At 42.4% G+C, this 23,323-nt stretch overlaps 1 protein-coding gene across 3 annotated transcripts in view; it reads right to left on the reverse strand.

Annotated features, from left to right (window-relative positions):
* The window catches only part of LOC117507043 (low-density lipoprotein receptor-related protein 1-like), a 446,568-nt gene that overhangs the window by 169,807 nt on the left and 253,438 nt on the right, over positions 1–23,323 (reverse strand). For all 3 annotated transcript variants that reach the window (XM_034166738.1, XM_034166739.1, XM_034166740.1), the window contains 3 exons: positions 20,253–20,442; positions 20,023–20,166; positions 19,034–19,270 (listed from right to left, as the gene is read on the reverse strand). In XM_034166738.1, coding sequence (XP_034022629.1) covers positions 19,034–19,270; positions 20,023–20,166; positions 20,253–20,442 — 571 coding nt within the window. The remainder of the gene's footprint in view (positions 1–19,033; positions 19,271–20,022; positions 20,167–20,252; positions 20,443–23,323) is intronic.

The raw sequence follows: 23,323 nt of genomic DNA on the forward strand, positions 1-23,323 counted from the left end.
GTCGCTAGTGGTACCTTTGGGACTTCTGTTCTTACATCCCCTACAGATATGGATCAACAACCTAGGCCTCAACTCAAAGTTGCATCAGCACAGGCTTGTACGACTCTCCAACCAGTGCCTTCTGCACCTCAAACCCTAGGGGACCGTGGACTTCATCTGCAAGGGTGTCCCTCTAGGCTCTGTTCCTTCTCGCCGAGAGGTGGTTGTTACAGATGCATCACTCAAAGGTTGGGGGGCAGTGTAGAATCACAGGATGGTGAGGGGTGTCTGGAGTCCTCAGGAGAGACTCCAACACATAAACGTGCTGGAGCTTCGCGCTGTGCGACTGGCTCTCAAGCATTTCCTCCCGGCCCTGAGAGGAAGACATGTTCTTGTCCGGTCGGACAACACGTCAACAGTCTATCACATAAACCATCAGGGGGGCACCAGGTCTAATCACTCATTGGCAGAAACTCGGAAGCTTCTCTTATTAAACCAGTTTTATTTGTTGTTATCTATCGTCCTCCTGGTCGTTACTGTGAGTTTCTCTGGGAATTTTCGTACCTTTTGTCTGACTTAGTGCTTAGCTCAGATAAGATAATTATAGTGGGCGATTTTAACATCCACACAGATGCTGAGAATGACAGCCTCAACACTGCATTTAATCTATTGTTAGACTCGATTGGCTTTGCTCAAAATGTAAATGAGTCCACCCACCACTTTAATCATACCTTAGATCTTGTTCTGACTTATGGTATGGAAATTGAAGACTTAACAGTATTCCCTGAAAACCCCCTTCTGTCTGATCATTTCTTAATAACATTTACATTTACTCTGATGGACTACCCAGTAGTGAGGAATAAGTTTAATTACAGTAGAAGTCTTTCAGAAAGTGCTGTAACTAGGTTTAAGGATATGGTTCCTTCTTTATGTTCTCCAATGCCATATACCAACACAGTGCAGAGTAGCTACCTAAACTCTGTGAGTGAGATAGATTATCTCGTCAATAGTTTTATATCCTCATTGAAGACAACTTTGGATGCTGTAGCTCCTCTGAAAAAGAGAGCCTTAAATCAGAAGTGCCTGACTCCCTGGTATAACTCACAAACTCGCAGCTTAAAGCAGATAACCCGTAAGTTGGAGAGGAAATGGCGTCTCACTAATTTAGAAGATCTTCACTTAGCCTGGAAAAAGAGTCTGTTGCTCTATAAAAAAGCCCTCCGTAAAGCTAGGACATCTTACTACTCATCACTAATTGAAGAAAATAAGAACAACCCCAGGTTTCTTTTCAGCACTGTAGCCAGGCTGACAAAGAGTCAGAGCTCTATTGAGCCGAGTATTCCTTTAACTTTAACTAGTAATGACTTCATGACTTTCTTTGCTAATAAAATTTTAACTATTAGAGAAAAAATTACTCATAACCATCCCAAAGACATATCGTTCTCTTTGGCTGCTTTCAGTGATGCCGGTATTTGGTTAGACTCTTTCTCTCCGATTGTTCTGTCTGAGTTATTTTCATTAGTTACTTCTTCCAAACCATCAACATGTCTATTAGACCCCATTCCTACCAGGCTGCTCAAGGAAGCCCTACCATTAATTAATGCTTCGATCTTAAATATGATCAATCTGTCTTTATTAGTTGGCAATGTACCACAGGCTTTTAAGGTGGCAGTAATTAAACCATTACTTAAAAAGCCATCACTTGACCCAGCTATCTTAGCTAATTATAGGCCAATCTCCAACCTTCCTTTTCTCTCAAAAATTCTTGAAAGGGTAGTTGTAAAACAGCTAACTGATCATCTGCAGAGGAATGGTCTATTTGAAGAGTTTCCGTCAGGGTTTAGAATTCATCATAGTACAGAAACAGCATTAGTGAAGGTTACAAATGATCTTCTTATGGCCTCAGACAGTGGACTCATCTCTGTGCTTGTTCTGTTAGACCTCAGTGCTGCTTTTGATACTGTTGAGTATAAAATTTTATTACAGAGATTAGAGCATGCCATAGGTATTAAAGGCACTGCGCTGCGGTGGTTTGAATCATATTTATCTAATAGATTACAGTTTGTTCATGTAAATGGGGAATCTTCTTCACAGACTAAGGTTAATTATGGAGTTCCACAAGGTTCTGTGCTAGGACCAATTTTATTCACTTTATACATGCTTCCCTTAGGCAGTATTATTAGACAGCATTGCTTAAATTTTCATTGTTACGCAGATGATACTCAGCTTTATCTATCCATGAAGCCAGAGGACACACACCAATTAGCTAAACTGCAGGATTGTCTTACAGACATAAAGACATGGATGACCTCTAATTTCCTGCTTTTAAACTCAGATAAAACTGAAGTTATTGTACTTGGCCCCACAAATCTTAGAAACATGGTGTCTAACCAGATCCTTACTCTGGATGGCATTACCCTGACCTCTAGTAATACTGTGAGAAATCTTGGAGTCATCTTTGATCAGGATATGTCATTCAATGCGCATATTAAACAAATATGTAGGACTGCTTCTTTGCATTTGCGTAATATCTCTAAAATTAGAAAGGTCTTGTCTCAGAGTGATGCTGAAAAACTAATTCATGCATTTATTTCCTCTAGGCTGGACTATTGTAATTCATTATTATCAGGTTGTCCTAAAAGTTCCCTGAAAAGCCTTCAGTTAATTCAAAATGCTGCAGCTAGAGTACTGACAGGGACTAGAAGGAGAGAGCATATCTCACCCATATTGGCCTCTCTTCATTGGCTTCCTGTTAATTCTAGAATAGAATTTAAAATTCTTCTTCTTACTTATAAGGTTTTGAATAATCAGGTCCCATCTTATCTTAGGGACCTCATAGTACCATAACACCCCAATAGAGCGCTTCGCTCTCAGACTGCAGGTTTACTTGTAGTTCCTAGGGTTTGTAAGAGTAGAATGGGAGGCAGAGCCTTCAGCTTTCAGGCTCCTCTCCTCTGGAACCAGCTCCCAATTCGGATCAGGGAGACAGACACCCTCTCTACTTTTAAGATTAGGCTTAAAACTTTCCTTTTTGCTAAAGCTTATAGTTAGGGCTGGATCAGGTGACCCTGAACCATCCCTTAGTTATGCTGCTATAGACTTAGACTGCTGGGGGGTTCCCATGATGCACTGAGTGTTTCTTTCTCTTTTTGCTCTGTATGCACCACTCTGCATTTAATCATTAGTGATTGATCTCTGCTCCCCTCCACAGCATGTCTTTTTCCTGGTTCTCTCCCTCAGCCCCAATCAGTCCCAGCAGAAGACTGCCCCTCCCTGAGCCTGGTTCTGCTGGAGGTTTCTTCCTGTTAAAAGGGAGTTTTTCCTTCCCACTGTCGCCAAGTGCTTGCTCACAGGGGGTCGTTTTGACAGTTGGGGTTTTTCTGTAATTATTTTATGGCTTTGCCTTGCAATATGAAGCGCCTTGGGGCAACTGTTTGTTGTGATTTGGCGCTATATAAATGAAATTGATTTGATTTGATTTGATTTATGGGCACTGCCTCGCCTTCAGAGTGTCAGAGCAGTTCATCTGCCCGGTGTACAGAACAGCATAGCGGATTTACTCTCCAGACAGAAACCACCATCGGGAGAGTGGAGACTGAACCCGATTGTGGTCCAAATGATCTGGCAGAAATATGGTGCAGCGGAAGTGGACCTTTTTGCTTCAAGCACCTCGACACATTGCCCACGATGGTACTCCCTCTTGGAACCAGACAGCCCGCTGGGGCAGGATGCATTGGCTCACCCGTGGCCGGATTGCCTCCTTTATGCCTTCCCTCCTCTCCCGCTGCTGATGTTGACACTGCACAGGATAGCTCAGAGCAGCCACAGGGTGCTGCTGGTTACTCCATTCTGGCCTGGGAGGATTTGGTTTCCCATGATTTACAAACTCCTCGAGGGAGAACCTTGGGCTCTCCCAGAGAGGAAGGATTTGTTGTCACAGCTACAGGGGAGGATTTGGCACCCTCACCCAGAACGCCTTCAACTGTATGTGTGGCCGTTGAGGGGCCAGACTCCTTGTTAAGTTCTTGTGACCAGGCTGTTGTTCAGACTATCCTTAATTCACGTGCTGCTTCTACCAGGGCTTTGTATGACAACAGATGGAGGCTGTTTGCGTGGTGGTGTGAGAAACAAAAGTTAGACCCGGAGCATTGCCCTGTGCCTATTCTCCTCAAATATTTACGAGAACTGCTGGAGAAAGGAATTTCTGTCGCTACCTTGAAGGTTTATGTTGCTGCAATCTCTGCCCGGCACGTCTACGTTGATGGCCGGTCAGTGGGTTCACACCTCTTAGTGTGTCATTTTTTGAAAGGTGCTCTACGTTTGCGGCCTCCAAGGCTTGCACGCATACATTCATGGGAACTTCCTCTAGTACTGGAGGGTTTAAGCTTATCCCCTTTCGAACCAGTTGAAAGTGCTGATCTTAAATGGGTGTCAGTGAAGACTGCCTTTCTACTTGCACTGTCTCCGGCTAAGCGGGTGGGAGAGCTCCATGCCCTATCAGTCGCTGGGGACTGTTTGCGATGGAATTCTGACGGATCTGGGGTTATGCTGTGGCCTAATCCGACCACATTCTACATTCAGATGCATTGAGAGCCACTCTGTTCTCAGAACTGTGGAATCTTTCAGGCGTCTGCTAATCTGGATATTCATTTGGCCTCCCCAAAACACAGCTGCACTCCAAGACCACTGTGATAAAAAACCTCTTCAAGAAGATCAACACTTAAGCCTCGCTCCCTGGTCATCCCCTGCCCCTCAGCTTCTCCAGCTCTGGTTTTTTTTCTCCTTTTTCCTTCGTGTGTGCTTTTTTAATATGTGTTTATGTACCGGGCCGGCCTATGTGTGTTGTGTGTCGTTTGTTATGGGTCGGTCTTCGTTTGCTCAGCCCTGCTGTTGACCAAGGCAGGGATGTACATGTGGAGCTGGTCCCCGGGCGCCTAATGGCGACTTCTGCTCCTACTGGCAATTAGGATGGGTTAAATGCAGTAGACACATTTCATTGTGCAGGGAACATGTTCTTTTGTGCATATGAAAATAAAATTCTTTTGAATCCTTTTGAATCCTTGAATCCTTTGAATCCTTTTTACCCAAGAGAATTTCAACTTTTCATGTTAACCAGCCAGTTTCCTTGGCTGTGTATGTCCCGCATTCTGATCCAGGATTATCTGTTTCAGGTTCCCCGTGTCCTGTCCGAATGTTGAAGCAGTACATTAGTGCGACTGCCGGGATCCGGAAAACGGATGCCCTTTTTGTGTGTTACGGAGATCACAAAAGAGGCTGTGCTGTCTCAAAGCAGCGACTCTCGCATTGGGTCATGGATGCCATTTTACAAGTATACAGGTCCAGAGGTCTTCAGCCTCCTAAGGTTACGTGCCATTCCACCAGAGGGGTGTCCACCTCCTGGACTGCACTGAGGTGTCCCTTTGAGTGATATTTGTGCTGCTGCTACGTGGGCTTCGTCCTGTACCTTCGCCCGCTATTACAGACTGAATGTGGCTGCTCCTCCTGCAGTGACTTCGGCGGTATTGTCTGCCTCCACTCCCCACTGGTGATGCGAGGTGAGTGTGAGTCTTTGTGACCTTGTTGGTATTAAGTCATCCAGGTGCTAAAGCACCGCCCTCTGGCGGTCAGGAGGAATAAAATAGAACGAGAGATACTAATGTAACTACAGTTCTATGAATTCCGGATGACCGCCAGAGTTGCTTGTCACTCAGAGTCTTGCGAGTTCATTCTGAAAAGAAGCGAGCGCTGGGTGCGTCTGGTATATAAAGACAACCAGTGACGTCACCCAGGTCACATTCAATGGCCTGACTTTGTTGGTACATATTCTCGACGTCTGTGCTGCGTACATGTAGTTATCCAGGTGCTAAAGCACCGCCCTCTGGCGGTCATCCGGAATTCATAGAACCGTAGTTACATTCATAACTCTCGATTTAAAAAAAAACTATTTTCTTTCTCCTTATCTTAGCACAATTAAAGCACAGTCAACTTCAAGCTTGACTGTGGACTTTTTCTGCTTGGTTTAGTAGCTAGGGACCAGGTCCCACCGTGTTATTGTGTGTTTGTTAGTTGTAGTGTTATTAGATGTTGTGGATTTTTTTGTTTGTTTTGTTTTGATCCTCTTCTTCCCAGAGGACACTGTGCTAAATACAGAAACAACAGTGTTATCATTCCATGTTCTTATTCAGATTCTCTTTACGCTCATTGAAGTTAAAAAAATTCTCGGTACAGCTGTAGCTGGCATTTTTGCTTATTCCACTCCATCTATGGCTCCACTGATCCATGTGTGTACTGTTCTTCTGCACTCCCCACATTTTTGTGTTAGCGTACAACATCAGGGAATTATGATATAAGCTGTGAATTCGAAGTAATAGGCACGCTAAAAATTGGGAGCTATAATGTTAGGGGCTTTCATGGTCCTGTTAACGGACACGTCTCATGTTTTTTTAAGGTCCCAGTTAGTAAGACAGCATAAAAGTACTCATGATTGTAGTTAGTGATCTCTGTTGTATTTTATTCCTCTCACTCTGAGCATTAGCAGGTGCATTCCTGGAAAACGTTTCATTCTGCAATTCTCTGAATTTTTCAGTGTGTGACGTCCTAATTAGCAAAACAGAAATATCCCAATGACTGACAGACAGAGGGAAATGAACTTACTCCATCTGAAAATAAAGCTTCTGCGCTGCCGTTTGAAAGTGATGGCTCGGATTTACAGACAGGTGACGACATACTTCACCCCGAAACTCTTAACTTTTTCTGAGTGTCGGATTTTGGATCCAAAATTGTGGTGACTGGCTGTTTGTGTGGATGCTGGTTTAATGAAGCTGATGTGGACATGGACATGGGGACATCTGACTCTGTTTTTAACAGATTGCCTGGACACAGAGATGGATTTGTTAGCTTTTCTGTTTTTCTGCATCACGATTAACAGTTTTCACTTAAAAGTGAGTCATCATAACAAGACATCACACTTATGCAAACTTTGTAATTAATCTGTGCCTCCATTCTTAACGTTATCAGCTACATTCCATCGAAGCGTACGCTGGGATGCTTCTAGTTGCTATACGTCACTTGTCGGACAAACCCGAATAGTTACCAGTACTTTGTTTTCGGACGTCTCCGTAGCTGTTTGTTGTGAATGCTACTGTATATACTTTGAAACCGGTCATGAAGTGCACAAAGTAATCCTGGTGGATCATTGGATGGTTACTAAGAGACTAAATCTAAGTTGTTATGATTTTGCTGCTACATGTCCTTAACCCTCTGGGGCAGACGCCGTCGTATACGACAGCTAAGACCAAGATTTACTAAATTATAAATAACGTTTGAATGATATGAGATAGAAACTTACTTTTTTTTGCTGAAAAGTTAACGCCGCAGACTTTCAAGCCAGCCATCGGCCATCTTCGTACTCCTCATAAAAGCTGTGTGATGACCAGTGATGCCGGTAACGCGTTACTCTAATCTAACCACTTTTTTAGTAACGAGTAATCTAACGCGTTAATCTTTCCAAATCAGTAATCAGATTAAAGTTACTTCTCCAAGTCACTGTGCGTTACTATTATTTTTACATTGTGGGTCGATAGCAGCATTAAACTTGGTCCGTGGGCAGGGGGTCGGGGTTCGACTGAACTGCCCACTTTAAGCGAGCTGTGAGCTTTTCATCCGCGTTTTTTTGCAGCAGCTACGACTTGTCCTCACCTCTTAAAGCACGGTGACAACAGCACACCTACACTGAGCTTTACAAAGACATTTTTATGCTTTTTTTTCTCCTTTATTTAGAATTCTGAGCTGAGCTGCTCCGTATCTGCTGCTAAAAACAGGTGATCCTCTGCGACGCGTCAACAACTAACACTATTTTCCACTCAAATGCACCTAAACTCTCTTTCTGAGGACCACATGATGTGAAAACGCAATAAAACTTTCTTACCTGTAAATCTGGTCATGTTTTCTGCATAAATAAATGTTATCCATTCTTTGTGCTCAAACGCCAAAGCAGAGGCGAATCCAGATAGAATGGGGGCGTGGGGCAGAGATGTGCCCCCCCACAACACCCCTAGATTAAAGGTCCAGTTTTGAAGTCGTTTTTTTACTACAACTACTAATACTACTTAAAATAATAATAATTTCGACAAGTAAAATGTTTAGAGAGAATTTAAATGTTAGAATGAATTTAATAGTTACATTTATAAACAATGTAGGCTAGAAATTGCAAGTTTTACTGTTACAGTGCTGTCAACAGTTAAATATGAGGTCAAGAAAGAGGTCTTTATTTTACTTTTTATAAAACAAGTATTTATTTTCATTGAAGTCAAGAAAGGGTGACTATAAAGTGAGTTTTGGCAAAACAGGTATCATTGTCATGTTGAGGTGGCAGAGGGTTGTTGTCGGCAGCTGGGGAAAGTAACTAAAAAAGTAACTAGTAATCTAACTTAGTTACTTTTCCAACTGAGTAATCAGTAATGTAACTAAGTTACTTTTTCAAGGAGTAACTTAACCAATTTCAAGAGTAATTGGATTACTTTTTCAAAGTAACTGTGGCAACACTGGTGATGACGTGCACAATGTGAGCGTCCAATTGGAATTGGTTCACCGTCACATGGTTTTCCAAAATCCAATTGTAGGGTAGATTTACCTCACGTGAAAAGCCAAAGATCGTTTTCAGGAGTGATGTGTTACTAGTTGGCCCGTTTGAATAGCCCCCTGGGTGTTCCAATGAGTACATACTATTAGTACATACTCAGTGTGCCCTGCGACATTACGCACAGCGATCAGTGAAAGCAGGAGCAGACGGAGAGCCTCTGATGACAATCTCACGTGCTCAAACAAAGAGTGTGTAACTATCAGGATTGCTCCACTAGTATGCATGTAAATGTTACTGGATAACTCTGTTGCTTTCTCTGCATAAAGCACTACTTACCATATCAATGGACAACAAAATGCATAGACCATTTTGTATATATTGTTCAAAATGTGCATTTGTGTTTATTGTTTGAACCTTTTTGTTGTACAGACTTTCACACAAGACCTCAAATTACCTTTATAAAGTGTCAAAACAGTTGTTTATTATAGTTTGCTGTGTGTTTTGAATAAATGTGTGTGTAAAATTATTTTTCACTTTATTTTTTTCCTTGCCTATTTTTGATTGTAAACCTTTATTACACTTATAAAACACAACAAAAACATATATATTTTGAAAGCACAGGTTGTCCTGAAAAGAAAAAGAGACATAAAACTTGATTGTGGGATGCAGGGAGAGCTGTTAACAGCAATAATAAACAAGGTGGAACATGAGAAGCTAAGAAAATCTTGGGCAGGCAAAATACACTATTCTTCACACCAATCAGGCAGGAAGAGGGGAGTATCCATTCTTATACATACACAGACAAACAAATTTCACACCAACATTGCTACATAGAGACAACGATTACTGGATTAACTGATGTCATATCAGTGTCCCTCATAAATGTATATGACCCAAAGAGGATGACCACAGTTTCATCACAGCAATGGTTACTATGATATTTATATTACAATATTACAATACAGCTCTGGGATGCTTTTAATGGGAAGAGATTTGATTATGTGTTGCCGCAACTAATGGACCAACAACCTACCTGAAAGCTCCCCTATCTAGAATGAGCAAAGTACTCAAATATGAATCCACAGAAGCAGGCCTCGTGGATGTATGGAGGAGTAAATTTCCAAGAAGCAGGGACTTCACTTCAAGTAAACATACTTCCTATTCAAGGATTGCTTACTTCTTTACACCCAAGGAAGAACTACATAGGATTGTTGACATCGCAATATTAATACAATAACATGCTTTTGGATGGCGGTATGCATTTTCAGAGGCCCGAGGTCCATGCCCATTCGCCCAAAATGACCGATATTCGCCTGAGTTAGACGAGGGCGAGTATCGGTATCCAATTACTGCAGGTGAACTGCAGCAATTATATGCAGGAGTATGGAGTGAGGGGGTCCCTTCTCGGGGCAATCCAATCTCTGTACTCACAAAGCGAGAGCTGTGTTCAGGTGCTCGGCAGTGGGACTCGTTTACATTGGGGGTTGGCCTCCGCCAGGGCCGCACCTTGTCACTGATCCTGTTTGTGATATTCATGGACAGGATATTGAGGCGTAGTCAGAGGGAGGAGGGTTTCCATGTTGATGGACTCACGGTCTCATCATTGCTTTTTGCAGATGATGTGGTCCTGTTGGCTTCATCAGCCTGTGAGCTCCGACACGCACTAGATTGGTTCGCAGTCGAGTGTGAAGCGGCCGGGAGGAGGATCAGCACCTCTAAATCTGAGGCCATGGTTCTCAGCAAAAAAACCGATGGATTGCCTACTTCGGGTAGGCAATGAGGTCTTGCCCCAAGTGAAGGAGTTCAAGTACCTCGAGGTCTTGTTTATGAGTGAGGGGACAATGGAGCATGAGACTGGCCGGAGTATTGGCACAGCAGAGGCAGTACTGCATTCACTCTACCATACTGTTGTCATGAAAAGGGAGCTGAGCCAAAAGGTGAAGCTCTCGATCTACTGGTCAATATTTGTTCCTACTCTCACCTATGGTCATGAGGGCTAGGTCATAACCGAAAGAACTAGATCACGGGTACAAGCGGCCAAAATGGACTTCCTTAGGAGGGTGGCTGGTGTCTCCCTTAGAGATAGGGTGAGAAGTTCGGTCATCCATGGGGAGCTTGGAGTAGAGCCGCTGCTCCTTTGCATTGAAAGGAGCCAGCTGAGGTAGTTCGGGCATCTGGTAAGGATAACTCCTCGGTGCCTCCCTAGGGAGGTGTTCCAGGCACGTCCATCTGGGAGGAGACCCCAGGGAAGACCCAGGATTAGGTGGAGAGATTATATCTCCACACTGGCCTGGGAACACCTCGGGATCCCCTGGTCAGAGGTGGTCAATATGACCCGTGAAAGGGAAGTATGGGGTCTACTGCTGTAGCTGTTGCCCCCGCGACCAGATCCTGGATCCTGGTTGAAGATGAGTGATTGAGTGAAATCTTAAAAAGCCAGAGGCCGTACACCTTTCAGTGATGTGTTCATTGATTATGAAATCCTACCATCGTTTTGCAAAGCACGATGATTGTTTTTTAAAAAAAAAAACCTCTGCGTTTGACAGAAAAATATATTTGTATTTTCTATCATAGTTTTTTCAAATTATTAAGCTACATTATTGCTTTTATGAAAGTGATATCACATAGAAAACACTTTTATGAAAGTGATACCACACAGAAAACACTTTTATGAAAGTGATACCACACAGAAAAATCACATGATAGCTGCAAAAAAAATTAATGTGCATACTGACTGCCAGAATCCCCTCGGTCATCACTGGTAGAGCGCATGGTGCATGTTCGCTCTTGAAATTTGACTCCAGATCCCCCTATGAAGAATGTCAAAACAAATAGAGGCCGGACCAAAGTGACCCTGATTCAGGTGCTGCACAGTGGCTGACAGGGTTCCTACAGCGTCAATAGATTTAAGACTTTTTAATGCCAGTCAGAATGAAAGACCAACACTACACTAAGGTTGGTGTACAGCGAGGTGCTGTTCAGAGATCTTCTAGCAGTGTGCCGGTATCTCAGGAAGAGGTTGGGACTAATGCAGGATCACACTAGAACTGAGACATACCCGGTGTCTGTTGGCATGCTGATTTTGTAATGTTGCATTTCACACTTTGCCTGTGGGATTCCACTGCCTTGCTTCCCATCATGCTGAGTTTGAAGGACCTGCATAAAATGGGTGATGCCTTCACCACATTCCCTTGGTTCTACTTTAATTCTCACTGCAAAATCTTACCTGACAAAGCCAAATTTCATTACATTTACACTTCACCACAAGTTTGAAAGCTGATGGAAAGCTTAGAAAAAAGATACCACAATCCTTTGACAGGAACCTTGGAACTGTAGGACATTAGCATCCCCTATGTTCCACAGCACTCAAATAGTTTAGGGTCTTTTTTCTCCCCTTTTTCTGTCCCACCCCATCCATTAGTTGTTATATATGTATGTACATGTATGCATTGTTCTGATTTTCTTCATATATTATTTTGGAAATAAGCAGGAGTGTTTTGTGGTTACTTGCTCCATAGGACCATCTCGGAATAAGCATTAGGGTGTGTGTACAGACTGCGTATATTCTTTGGAAAGTGTGTAATGGATAAAGACACAAGTTTAATTTTCCAAATCTCTAGTTCATACTTACAGTTTTTTGGGCGGTTTCATATATGTGTGTGCCAGTCTGGGTGTTTGCATACTGTATGTAACTGTAGTAGTATGTATGTAGTATGTAATATGTACGATTAACTCAAATCACTTTTCAAATCAAATCACTTTCAAAAATAGTTACTTCAGATAGTATTAGTGAAAGCCATAATTGCATGTGCCAAAATGATTGACATCCAAATCAATTAATATTTGGCATTATTTAAAAAAACCTTGTGGGGGTACTGTAGGAGAAGCACTGAAGTTATCGTGTCTGGTATGAAAAACAGTGGTGACATAAACTGATATTTCTCAAAATTTTGTTCACTGACCAAGTTTAGGCTGTTTCAGCCTTTGAGTTGGACCTCAAAGGCAAATTCCTGAATGAATAAAACCAACATTACTTATCACCTGCAGTACTTTTTAAGGTAAGCGGAAAAACTCTCCAGTCTGTCCTTAACTGCACATTTGCCGTCATGCACTGTGCATTTTAGCACAAACACAAATTTTCTCAGTTCCCTCTGTGTGTAATTTCTTCTGTAATGTGTTTTTGTATCAAAGTACAGGTTGTTATGTGGCTTAATGATGTTTAAATTACAGTCCCTGTGGTGAATATTTTATCCACCTCTGTTCGTCCATCTCCACACAGCTCCAGTTATGGGGGAGGAGAGCAGCTATTAAAATATGGTGAAAACCAAAGTTATTAAGGTTTTTTCCCATTATGTTATTACTTCCATTTCATTGTTAATGTTTGTGCTCAGTTTCATGGTCCTACATTATATGTTGCTGAGAGCAGAGAGTATGTGTAATGTCAACCCACCTGTGTAAGGGCCCCTTCACAGATAGTACGAATAAGTACAAATCAGGGCGAACCCCATGAAAACATCGAGCTGACAGGCAAGCGTGAATGATGCCACTGCTACGGTTTCGTGCACACGGGAACACAGTGTGAGCACCTGCATTATGTGTAACCACATCGTGCACTTGCTGTGAAAAAATAAATGAATAAAAAATACATGCCACCCACGGGATTCGAACCTGCAGTTTCCAAAAGCTCAGACTGCCAGCCAGAAACTTTACCACTGAGCTACCATCCCTGTCCTGAAAAAGGTGCGGAAAAATGGCTGATATCAAGAAGGACATGAACGTGTTAAAAAAAATACAACCACACACAATATAAAAACACAGCATTTTATGGAATTCCTCTTATCAAGTGGACAGTACAAATATGATCTGTCTGTTCCTCTGTAGATGACCCACGGTCACAGATATACAGTCATGAAATGACATAAATGAGAAGCAGGGTGCTCTTATCATGTCCACATCTGCAGCCCTACACTTGTGTCTGGCACGACATGCGTGTCTTGTGGACAGTGTGCCGCAGGACAGACACCGCGTCATGTGGAACAGAGCTCACGTGGATGATGTGACATTCAGATCGCCCGCTGCATGTTATGATCTGACAGCCCATTTCACCTGGGGTAGTTTGTCAATGTGCGCAGTGTGCGATCACTCGCTGCAGCCCATTGCAACAGCGATATATGTGTTTATGTATGTCCACGTGAGGACAGCAAGCAGACACACGCGTGTCACAGTGGACAGTTGTTAGTTCATGTCCGCCCAGACATTGCACATGTTCTCCAGCTGGGACATCCAGAACCAGAGATCTCCACAGCCGCTCCTGTCAGTGAACACACCCCCTGTCAGTTCAGCGCACACACCAATGTGTCACTGTGTGTGTTTGCAAAGCCACACTTGTGGGGGCACTTAGACAAATTTCACATCCAGCTCAAAAGTGATCGACTGTTGACTGTTTTTGTGCTAACAGCATGAATGGCCACACATTTTCTCAGTGCCAAGCGAGCGGTGTTGGATGTTCGCGTGTGTTACCTGGAATTTGGCCAACACCTACCACATCTGTCTTTCAGCTGCTGGTGTGCACAAATAGTTGTAGCAACAGGTGTACGAGGCGTTAGAGGCAGCTACTATTTTACACGTACTGCATACGATTTCTGCTTCATGCGCACTTCATGCGCAATTTGATCACATTCGTACTATGTGTAAAGGTGCCCTAAGGCATGTCTGAGTGTCTCACTCTTTAAATACAACACTAGACAGTGTTCGAGTTCAGACAGACAGACAGACAGACACACACATAGATAGATAGATAGATAGATAGATAGATAGATAGATAGATAGATAGATAGATAGATAGATAGATAGATAGATAGATAGATAGATAGATAGATAGATAGATAGATAGATAGATAGATAGATAATTTATTGGCATTGCATAGATAGATAATTTATTGGCATTGCAGGTTATACAATGACACTTCGTCGGAGCAATCCAGTTTGCAGCATTGAAAAAATAAAAAAATAAAATAAATGTGTACACAAAACCCACATAGTCTGGGTTAGACCTGGATTTTGGTGGTCTAAGACATAAATGCTTTGTTGTGACTGACCTCCCCGACCACATCTTATTTTTAGAAAAACATGCTCACATCAGCACATGTGGTGTTGTGATTTATAGGCTGTGGACGTTGTGTGGAACATACAGTCATAGGACCTTATTTACTAAGATCCTAGATAATGATAGCTAAATTGCTTGAGCAATCCAAGATTTGTGTGAAGGAGTGAGGACAGTTTTGCAATCACTACTATATATGCAAAACCATAGCAGACAGCAATGTGACATAGACAGCACTGTGTAAATGAGGATTCTGCACGTTAATGGCCTTAATTACATCTGACAAGGACATAATAAAATCATATATATTTGGCCATGGAAGAACCCATTAAATTTAAGAGGCGATTTGGATCCGGATTCTGGATCAAGTTTCACTTTATAGGCTTTGAAGGATTACGTCAAAACTACTTCACGGATTCTCACCAAATTTTTACCATGGATGCATATTAGGCCAGGGATGGGCCACGAGGGCCAAGACTAGGCAGGTTTTCCTTGCAACCAATCACCTCAGCAGGTGGGTTTGCTGATGAGCTTCTCCCCTAAACATAAACACCTGAACATCAATGAAACGGGACTGTGAAATGGAAATTGTGAAATCCGAGGAAAATTTGAAGGGGGTCTCGGGGGGTGGGGGGTACAGCTCCCCAGGAGTCAGGGTCTAGGGCCCTGCAGGGCCCCAGAATTAAATTTTTATCTAATGATACTTTTTCAGCATCGACTTGAAGAACAAATCTCAAAATTAGTGGATATTTAAATGATCCTATATTCAACCTTTTATTTGACCTGTCAATGATGATGTTGAAATAACAGAATATGACATGGAAGTAGGACCTGGAATGATTTTCCTTTTAATTGTAAACCAAATTATGCATTAACTCAGAACAATTAAACTACATGAAATTTATGAAGACTGAAACGACTGTTACAGCATTTCAAAAACCACAGCTAAAGCTTGTAGAATATTTGGAAAATCATGGTAAAATATCAATAACAAACCTTATAGTAAAAAGTCACTTATATTCTTGTGTAAATTCATGCAGCCTAAATCCATTCAAAGCCACAATGTCTTTTTTACAATGAAAGAAAGTCTAGATTTGTAAAAAGTCACATAATCTTGTCTAAAATCCTGTTTGAACAGCAGAATGTTTATTTTCCAGGGAGAGAAAAATTCTTACCGTGTTTTCCTGAGAGGGCACAGTTCACTTTTCCCGTTTCTTTTATCTTCCAGGTGTGTTGATGAAACCAGCGACAATTCCACGGATTCTTGTCCTTATAATACTTTTTCAAACAGTCTTTCTCACCATCTTCTCTCTGTGCGACGTCGGTCCGTGACACAGACATGCTGCACAAATCTTCTTTTAAAAACTTGAAAGCTCTAAAAGTTTGGGATGTCCACAAGCTACGTTTAGCTTAAGCGTCACACAGGAGCCACACAGCGTCGCCGCAGCAACCAACCACTCCTGCTTTACGACAACTGTCGTAACAGCTACGCTTTGAGTGGCATTTTTCCTCCGCGAAACTCTGCGGATCTGAGGAAACTGATTTGTATCTGTAACACACAGATCAGTGTCCGCGGACTTATAAAACTTACACTATGTCGTAAAAAAAAGAGAACGCTATGCGATAAGCATTTTAAAAACTCAGTGATGTTCACGATTAAAGAGTACATCAGTAACACCCCACCCGCCTCCCCATGATGAAATCCCCATGATGGAATCCCGCGGATCCGTGGAGTTTTCACAGCCCTGATAAAATCACCTGCTGAGGTGATTGGTAGAAAGGTAAACCTGCAGTGTCTTGGTCCTTCATGGCACATAATTGCCCAACCCTGTATTAGGCCATGGAAGACTGCATTAAATTTTGGAGGTGATCTGGATCCGAATCCAGATTCTGGATCAAGATTTCTATTTATATACGCTTTGAAGCATTACTTCAAAACTATTTCACAGATTCTCACCAAATTTTCACCACAGATAAATATTAAGCCATGGAAGACTCCATTAAATTTTGGAGGTGATCTGCATCTGAATCCAGATTCTGGATCAAGATTTCACTTTATATAGGCTTTGAAGGATTACTTCAAAACTACTTCTCGGTGTTGTGTGTTGGGGGGGGCGTGGCTGGCTGTTTTGGTGTTCTTTTCTTTTCTTTGCTCTCCAGGTGGCATGAGGGCTGATTTGTCTGTGGAGAAAGTGCTGGCTGAAGAGTCCTCACCCTTATTAGCGTCATGTGGAACACCTGTGGCAGGGGCTCACGTGCGGCCTTGAAGACTTGCAGCTGAAGCAGATAATTGGATGGCGTTCTGCATATAAGTCATGTGTGATTTGAGCAGAACTGCCGGGAACTTGACCTTGTGACGTTCGTTTGTGAGACGCTGAGGACCGCGCCTGGGTTTGACATATCGAGCCCGTGAAGCAGGGAAGGGTGAGGACACATGCTGTCAGCACACGCTAAAGGTAATTAAGTGATTAAGTAATTGTTGATAGTATCTTGGTGTTTTGTTACACAGTAAACTGAGATTGTGAAGAGAATTGTGTAGCTTGCTTCTCACTGCGGTGGCTTGTTGGATAAGTGATCCTCCACTTGTTGTGAGAGGCTGCTCATTTGTATAAAGTTAAAGAGAAACATTGACCTGAGTGTGTTGCTGACAGCGTGTGTTATGCGAAAGATAGAGTTATATCTGCTGACTCACCTCACCTTCTCTTTGCTCCACAGAGAATCGGTTCGTCGTGTCCACCTGGGGGGTGTTTGGCGGTGGTAGTGAGTCCAGGAGCGCCGGAGTTTAATCCTTGCGGGCGCTGGAGAACGTGCCACTTATCACTCCACCAGAGGGACGCTTTTTATGTTTTACATTTGTAAGCACAGGTGAAAAATAAATTGTTTCTGTTGGGAACCGCCTTCTGGTTATTTTTACCGCTGGGTTCTGTCAGACGCAGGTCCGCTCCTCAACCCGCGTCGACACATAACACACGGATTCTCACCAAATTTGCACCACAGATTGGCTGACGTCAGAAATCTGATTGCAAAATGAAATTAAAACAGCCACTTGCAGCTGTGCGTCTTGTGGTTCATTACAAACAAATTGTTGTGAAAGTGTAGTGACACGGACCCACAACAGGGGGCGCAAATGAACGGTCAATAGATGAGCCAAAAATTAACAATTTAATGTTGTGAAGGAGCACAACGAACATACAGACAATCACAGAATATGATTACAGTCAATCCACAAAGGTGACGTGTGGGCAGGCTCGAGGATAGAAGACGTCTGTCCTGAGAAGAGCCGGAACCACACGATTTCCGCCGCCACCGAACCTGGTGAATACTGGAGCCGCCAAGTCCCGAATTCCCAGGTGATCACCGTCCCCGACTGTCGGATCTGGTACTGCTGGCGAGAACAAAGACAGTCAAGTGTGGGTGTGTGTACACCCCATAACAACAACGGTGGGAATGCCACCTCCACCTCTCACTCAATATGTGAATGCAGTGATCCCTCAGAGGAAAAGAGTGCCGTCCTGCACTCACTCAGCCTCCACAAAACTAAGGGCCGGTACTCCTGCAAACACTCACAATAGAAAGATTAGTAGATTACCACAAAGGCTGAGGATATTACCTCCAATGAAGTACGATATCTCGGCAACGAGGTGGAGATGACGTCTGGTCTTTATGGAGTGAGATGATGTTGAGTAGATGGGTGACAGCTGTCAAGAGATAATGAGTGACAGCTGTCACCCCCGGCTGTGTCCGTGGCGGCAGCGCCCTCTCGTGCCTGAAGCCCGCACTTCAGGCAGGGCGCCCACTGGTGGTGGGCCAGCAGTACCTCCTCTTCTGGCGGCCCACACACAACACAAATCCTGCCACATAACTGAGCATGTTCATGCACTGGTACATAAAAAATAAATCTCCTGTTTCAGACATTTAATTGTTGTTCCATCCAGGGTATTTTAACAAAGTGTTGAATAATGATGCTGTGTTCTGTGGCGGAACACAAAGAACTGTGTGCCCAGCCGAATGTTTGTTTGCTGTAATACCAAACGCCGTGTGTCCTGTATATGATGTGCCACACAGACTCCAATATTTGCATCTACCTGTTATGCATGGAGATGTTTATTCTCAAAGAAACAAGCAAGAAGTGATGTCAAACATGCCTGCAAAATACAGTGCAAACATCACCTATTTGAATATTCCCGTTCACAATTTTGTGCAGTCACATAGACACACCCCAAATTGCATATTCATAAAGGCAAACACATAAAACGGAAAATATGTGGTATTTTGCACATATTGCTACTATGTGCAAATTTTAACATACACCAACCTTTAGTCAATCAGACCTCAAGTCTTTTAACTTACAGTAGTTGCTATTAGCTTACCTTCCTTCAGAATGGTATCCCTCTCTGTTCCATCAATTTTCTGTCGCCCAATGATGTAGCTGGTGGCATCGGCAAAGTAGATAAACTCACTTTCAGCATGAAAGTCCAGAGCTCTGGGGTTCATCAGATTCTCTATGGGGATCATGTACTCATCTGGTACTTTGGGATTCATGTCCATGCCCCTGATGACCCCTGGCCGACCTTTACCATAGACAAGGAAGAGCTCATGCTCAGGTTCTGCAGTAAAAAAAGAGCAAATTCATTACTTTCCAATATGATCCTGCATGTAAATTTACAGAATTAATAACAGCAATAAATAATCACATGCACATAAATGTAAAGTCCTACAATGATTTTATTCTGCAAAGAATTAAAATCAATGTTAATTTCTAATTTCTTTTCCCAAATAAATTGTGCTGATTTAATAAAACAAACATACGAAACAACCAGCAAATACCTTTACAGAAAATTAAGTGATTTTAAAGGATGTCCTGCACAGCAGGGTCGGGGAGAAGGGATTATTTTAGTATGAGCAAGAGAGTCTTTAATTAAATCTATTCTCTGGTGTCACTTTGAAGGTCAGACGATTCTCAGGGGACAGATTAATATAATGCTATTATTTGCTAATGGAATTTTAAAATACTTCTACATAAATGCTGAATCAGGTTGACTTGAGGGCAGTTCTCAATCATATAGCCAGAATGTTAGGATTACTTCAGACACTTTGTTTGTACCCTACAATCCCCAACCCAGGGGAGGACACCATCCATGATCCAGCCTTTGTTGGCCTTGGTTTTGAGGATTATTACAGTTACCAGCCTCGAGATTACAATTAAACTGACACTTGGGTCACCTCCATCCTGTAAGTGCTGAACTGATCCCCGTGGCTACAGGCAAGTGTTGTCATTTCTAATAATAATGTCAATGTTTTGAAAATGATATAAATCTGTAGTTGGCATGACTTAAACATTGCTGTGTGTAAGACTCACTTTTGCATGACTTGCCATCACTGCCCAGGCTGAATCCAGAGCGACAGCGGCAGGTACGCGTTTTGTGGCCATTTCCCAGCAGACAGATGTCTGAGCAACCGCCAGCCTTCCCAAATTGGTCCACCTCACATGCATGGCTACGCACTTGACATCAAAGATGAGGAAAATAAAGTTGTCAAGCCACAGACTTGAATAAAGTGTTCTCCAGTGCAAACATTTTCCTATTCTACCTGGAGGCTGGCGTCTCTGATGGTAGACATGTAACGCTCCTCCCTTGTCCACCCGCGTCACAACTTGGTAGTCTGTGCTGTTGAAGCGGTTGACCCTGATTACACTGGTCTTAGGCTGCATGTTAGCATTGTCCGAGTTGGTGGCATAAAGGTAGTTCTCAAATACAGTCAGCCCGTAGAGGTGCTCGATCTCAAAGAGAGAAAGGAAATAAGAGATGAAGGAAGACAAGGACAAGAAAAGGGAGATGTCAGAGATGATGGAGTGAGTAGGGTTGATGGAAAGAGAAAAAGAGAGATGGTACTGAATCAATGGCAGTACAAATCATCTTAATAAACTGTTTAATCTGAAAGCTCTTCTCAGTAAGTGTTGATGATATCTCAAAACAACAACCATATATCAGTGCAACCCCCCCCCCCCCCCCACCAAGTATATATATTGCTCTAATATGAGTTACAGTTAGCTCATACCATTAAGAACATATACACTTTTTATATTGCAAAAAAATGTAGGTGCCTTTGTTTTCTTCCCATTTTAATTAGTCACAAAGATAACAATAAAGACGGAATATAACCACAACAATAACAGAACAAAAGATGTCCATGACAGGAGCAGTGGTGAAAATATCAGACAGTGCTTGCTTTTCATGAGTTAAAAAAGTACACACACCCACATACAAATACACATGTACACTAATCAGTCATAGCACCATGACCGCTGACAGGTGAAGTTAATAACATTGATTATCTTGTTACAGTGGCACCTGTCAGTGGGTGGAATATATCAGGCAGGAAATTAACATTTGGTCCTCTGTGTTTATGTTTTGGAAGCAGGAAAAATTGGGATGTGAAAGATTTGAAAGACAGACAAGGGCCAGATTTTGATGGCTGGAGGACTGGGGCAGACCATCTTCAAAATTGCACATCTTGAGGGATGTTTGCAATCTACCAAAGGTGGTCCAAGGAAGAAAAATCAGTGAACCAGCAACAGGGTCATGAGAGACCAAGGCTCAATGATGAGCACAGAAGAAAAGGCTGGGCTCATGTGTGGATCATGTATGTGTGGGAGCTATAAATCTGTCTATATAATGGAATGTATGATGAAGACAGGAAATGTTAGGAGTTGCAACAGTGCCATATTGCCCCTACACCACAGGTGCATCTCTTGGCTGCATAGAGAGTTTCAAGTCACAGCAGGAACCCTATGCCAAATCTGAAACTCCCCATAGGAGAGGACACATGGTGAGTGGACAGGTGGCTCAAGGGTCAGTTGCACCAGACTGTCCCTCATGGAAGAGCAAACCAGGCCTGTGAGCACAAGGCATAGGACAGACTGCCTCGTCCCAGCCCCACACAGTGCCAAACCCCACAAAAATGGTGAGCCAATGTCCAATCTATAATATGTCCATCAAACAGACTGCACCATGAAAACAACTAAATGAAGCTTTTGAACATTGTCTAGTAGTTGTAGTTTCAAAATATACAGTATAACAAAAAATCATAGTGTAGAATGATAACAAAATTGGAGTTGAGTTGGAGTCTATCACTGCTATGTCAGGACACCTTAAAGTGTATTATGATCTCACAGCATGGCCACATGTAACATCAAAAATAAAATATCAGATCAAACTGTACTTTCTGTGGAGATGGTACAAAATATTCTTTCAAAGTATAACCTGTCAAGGAACAGTGACTGAGAGCAGCTAAAAAAGCTTGGCCGGCTCTCTATTTTCTAAACTGCTTCTATTTATATTTTGTGACATTTATAAATGAAGATTGTGTGTGTGTGTGTGTGTGTGTGTGTGTGTGTGTGTGTGTGTGTGTGTGTGTGTGTGTGTGTGTGTGTGTGTGTGTGTGTGTGTGTGTGTGTGTGTGTGTGTGTGTTCTGTAAAGCCATAGAGGACAACGTTGTGATTTTTGGCTATACATAGTATAAAGTCAAATAAAACTGATGAAAAACATAGATTGAAGTAAAGCAAGAACACTCATTTGAACATACCAAGATGAGTTACTCAGTGTTTCAGAAGACAAAATAAAACCTAAAATGGTGCAACAGTCTATCACAACAGAGACTCTACACCTTAGAGGGCCACAGAAAGTCAATGATGGGAGAAAAATGACCCTCTAAAGAGACACTGTAGAAACCTCTGGTACCAGACTGGAAAGAAATTCTCTTATGTCATGAAATATTCAGCCCAAGAATTCTAGTCAAGTCAGGGTAGCAGGAATGAAAATGAAGAAAAACTCTTTGAAAATGCTTTGAGCAACTTGCCATGTGGTCACTTGCCTGGTCTGTGTTTCGATATCTGGTGATTTATTTGGATATTTATTTGTGTAAATTGAATTGGTTCCTAGAATAGTGCCCAAATTGATTGAGAAGTGACATTAATTTGGGAGACTTAAATCTGGATTGGTGAAGGTCACCAAGACATCTAGATCAGAGTTTGCAGATATACTGGACAAACCCTGCATGGTGTTACCCATAGGATTACTGAAGAGACATGGAACAGCTATTTTGAAGCTCAAAAAAGTGCTGCTCTGGGTGTGCAAACAGTGTGGTACTGTATGAAGACTAGTGAGGGAGAAGGATTTTCTTAAAAAGATGTGAAATTTCAGCTACATTTTCCCAGAAGGTATGTGAGACATGCAAGGGCGTAGGTTTGGTCTCAGCTTTGGTAGGGACAATACCACCCCCCCCCGCCCCCCTGCCCACCACCACCACCCCCTAACCCACTTATACCATTAGACGCACAAGTACAGCATAATACATAACATATGACGACATAATGCTGAATAATTTAACACTTTATTTACATTATTAAGTGTGTAGGCAGACAAACAAATAGCTTAAATAACAAAATTGCATCCAAAATCACGAATCTATTCTATAGGCCTACACCTGAGAGAACAAGACAACAAAAAAAATACTTGTGGAGCTAACAAAAAAAAAAACGTTTTTGCAACCAAGATGTATAATCTATTCTCTTCATCAATAATGCAGTTGTAGGTATCTGGCAACCTAATTTGCCAACAAAAAAAGGGCTTTACAATGATATATATGGTGTATTACGGTA

This window comes from Thalassophryne amazonica, chromosome 3 (assembly GCF_902500255.1).
Source record: "Thalassophryne amazonica chromosome 3, fThaAma1.1, whole genome shotgun sequence".
Taxonomy (NCBI): domain Eukaryota; kingdom Metazoa; phylum Chordata; class Actinopteri; order Batrachoidiformes; family Batrachoididae; genus Thalassophryne; species Thalassophryne amazonica.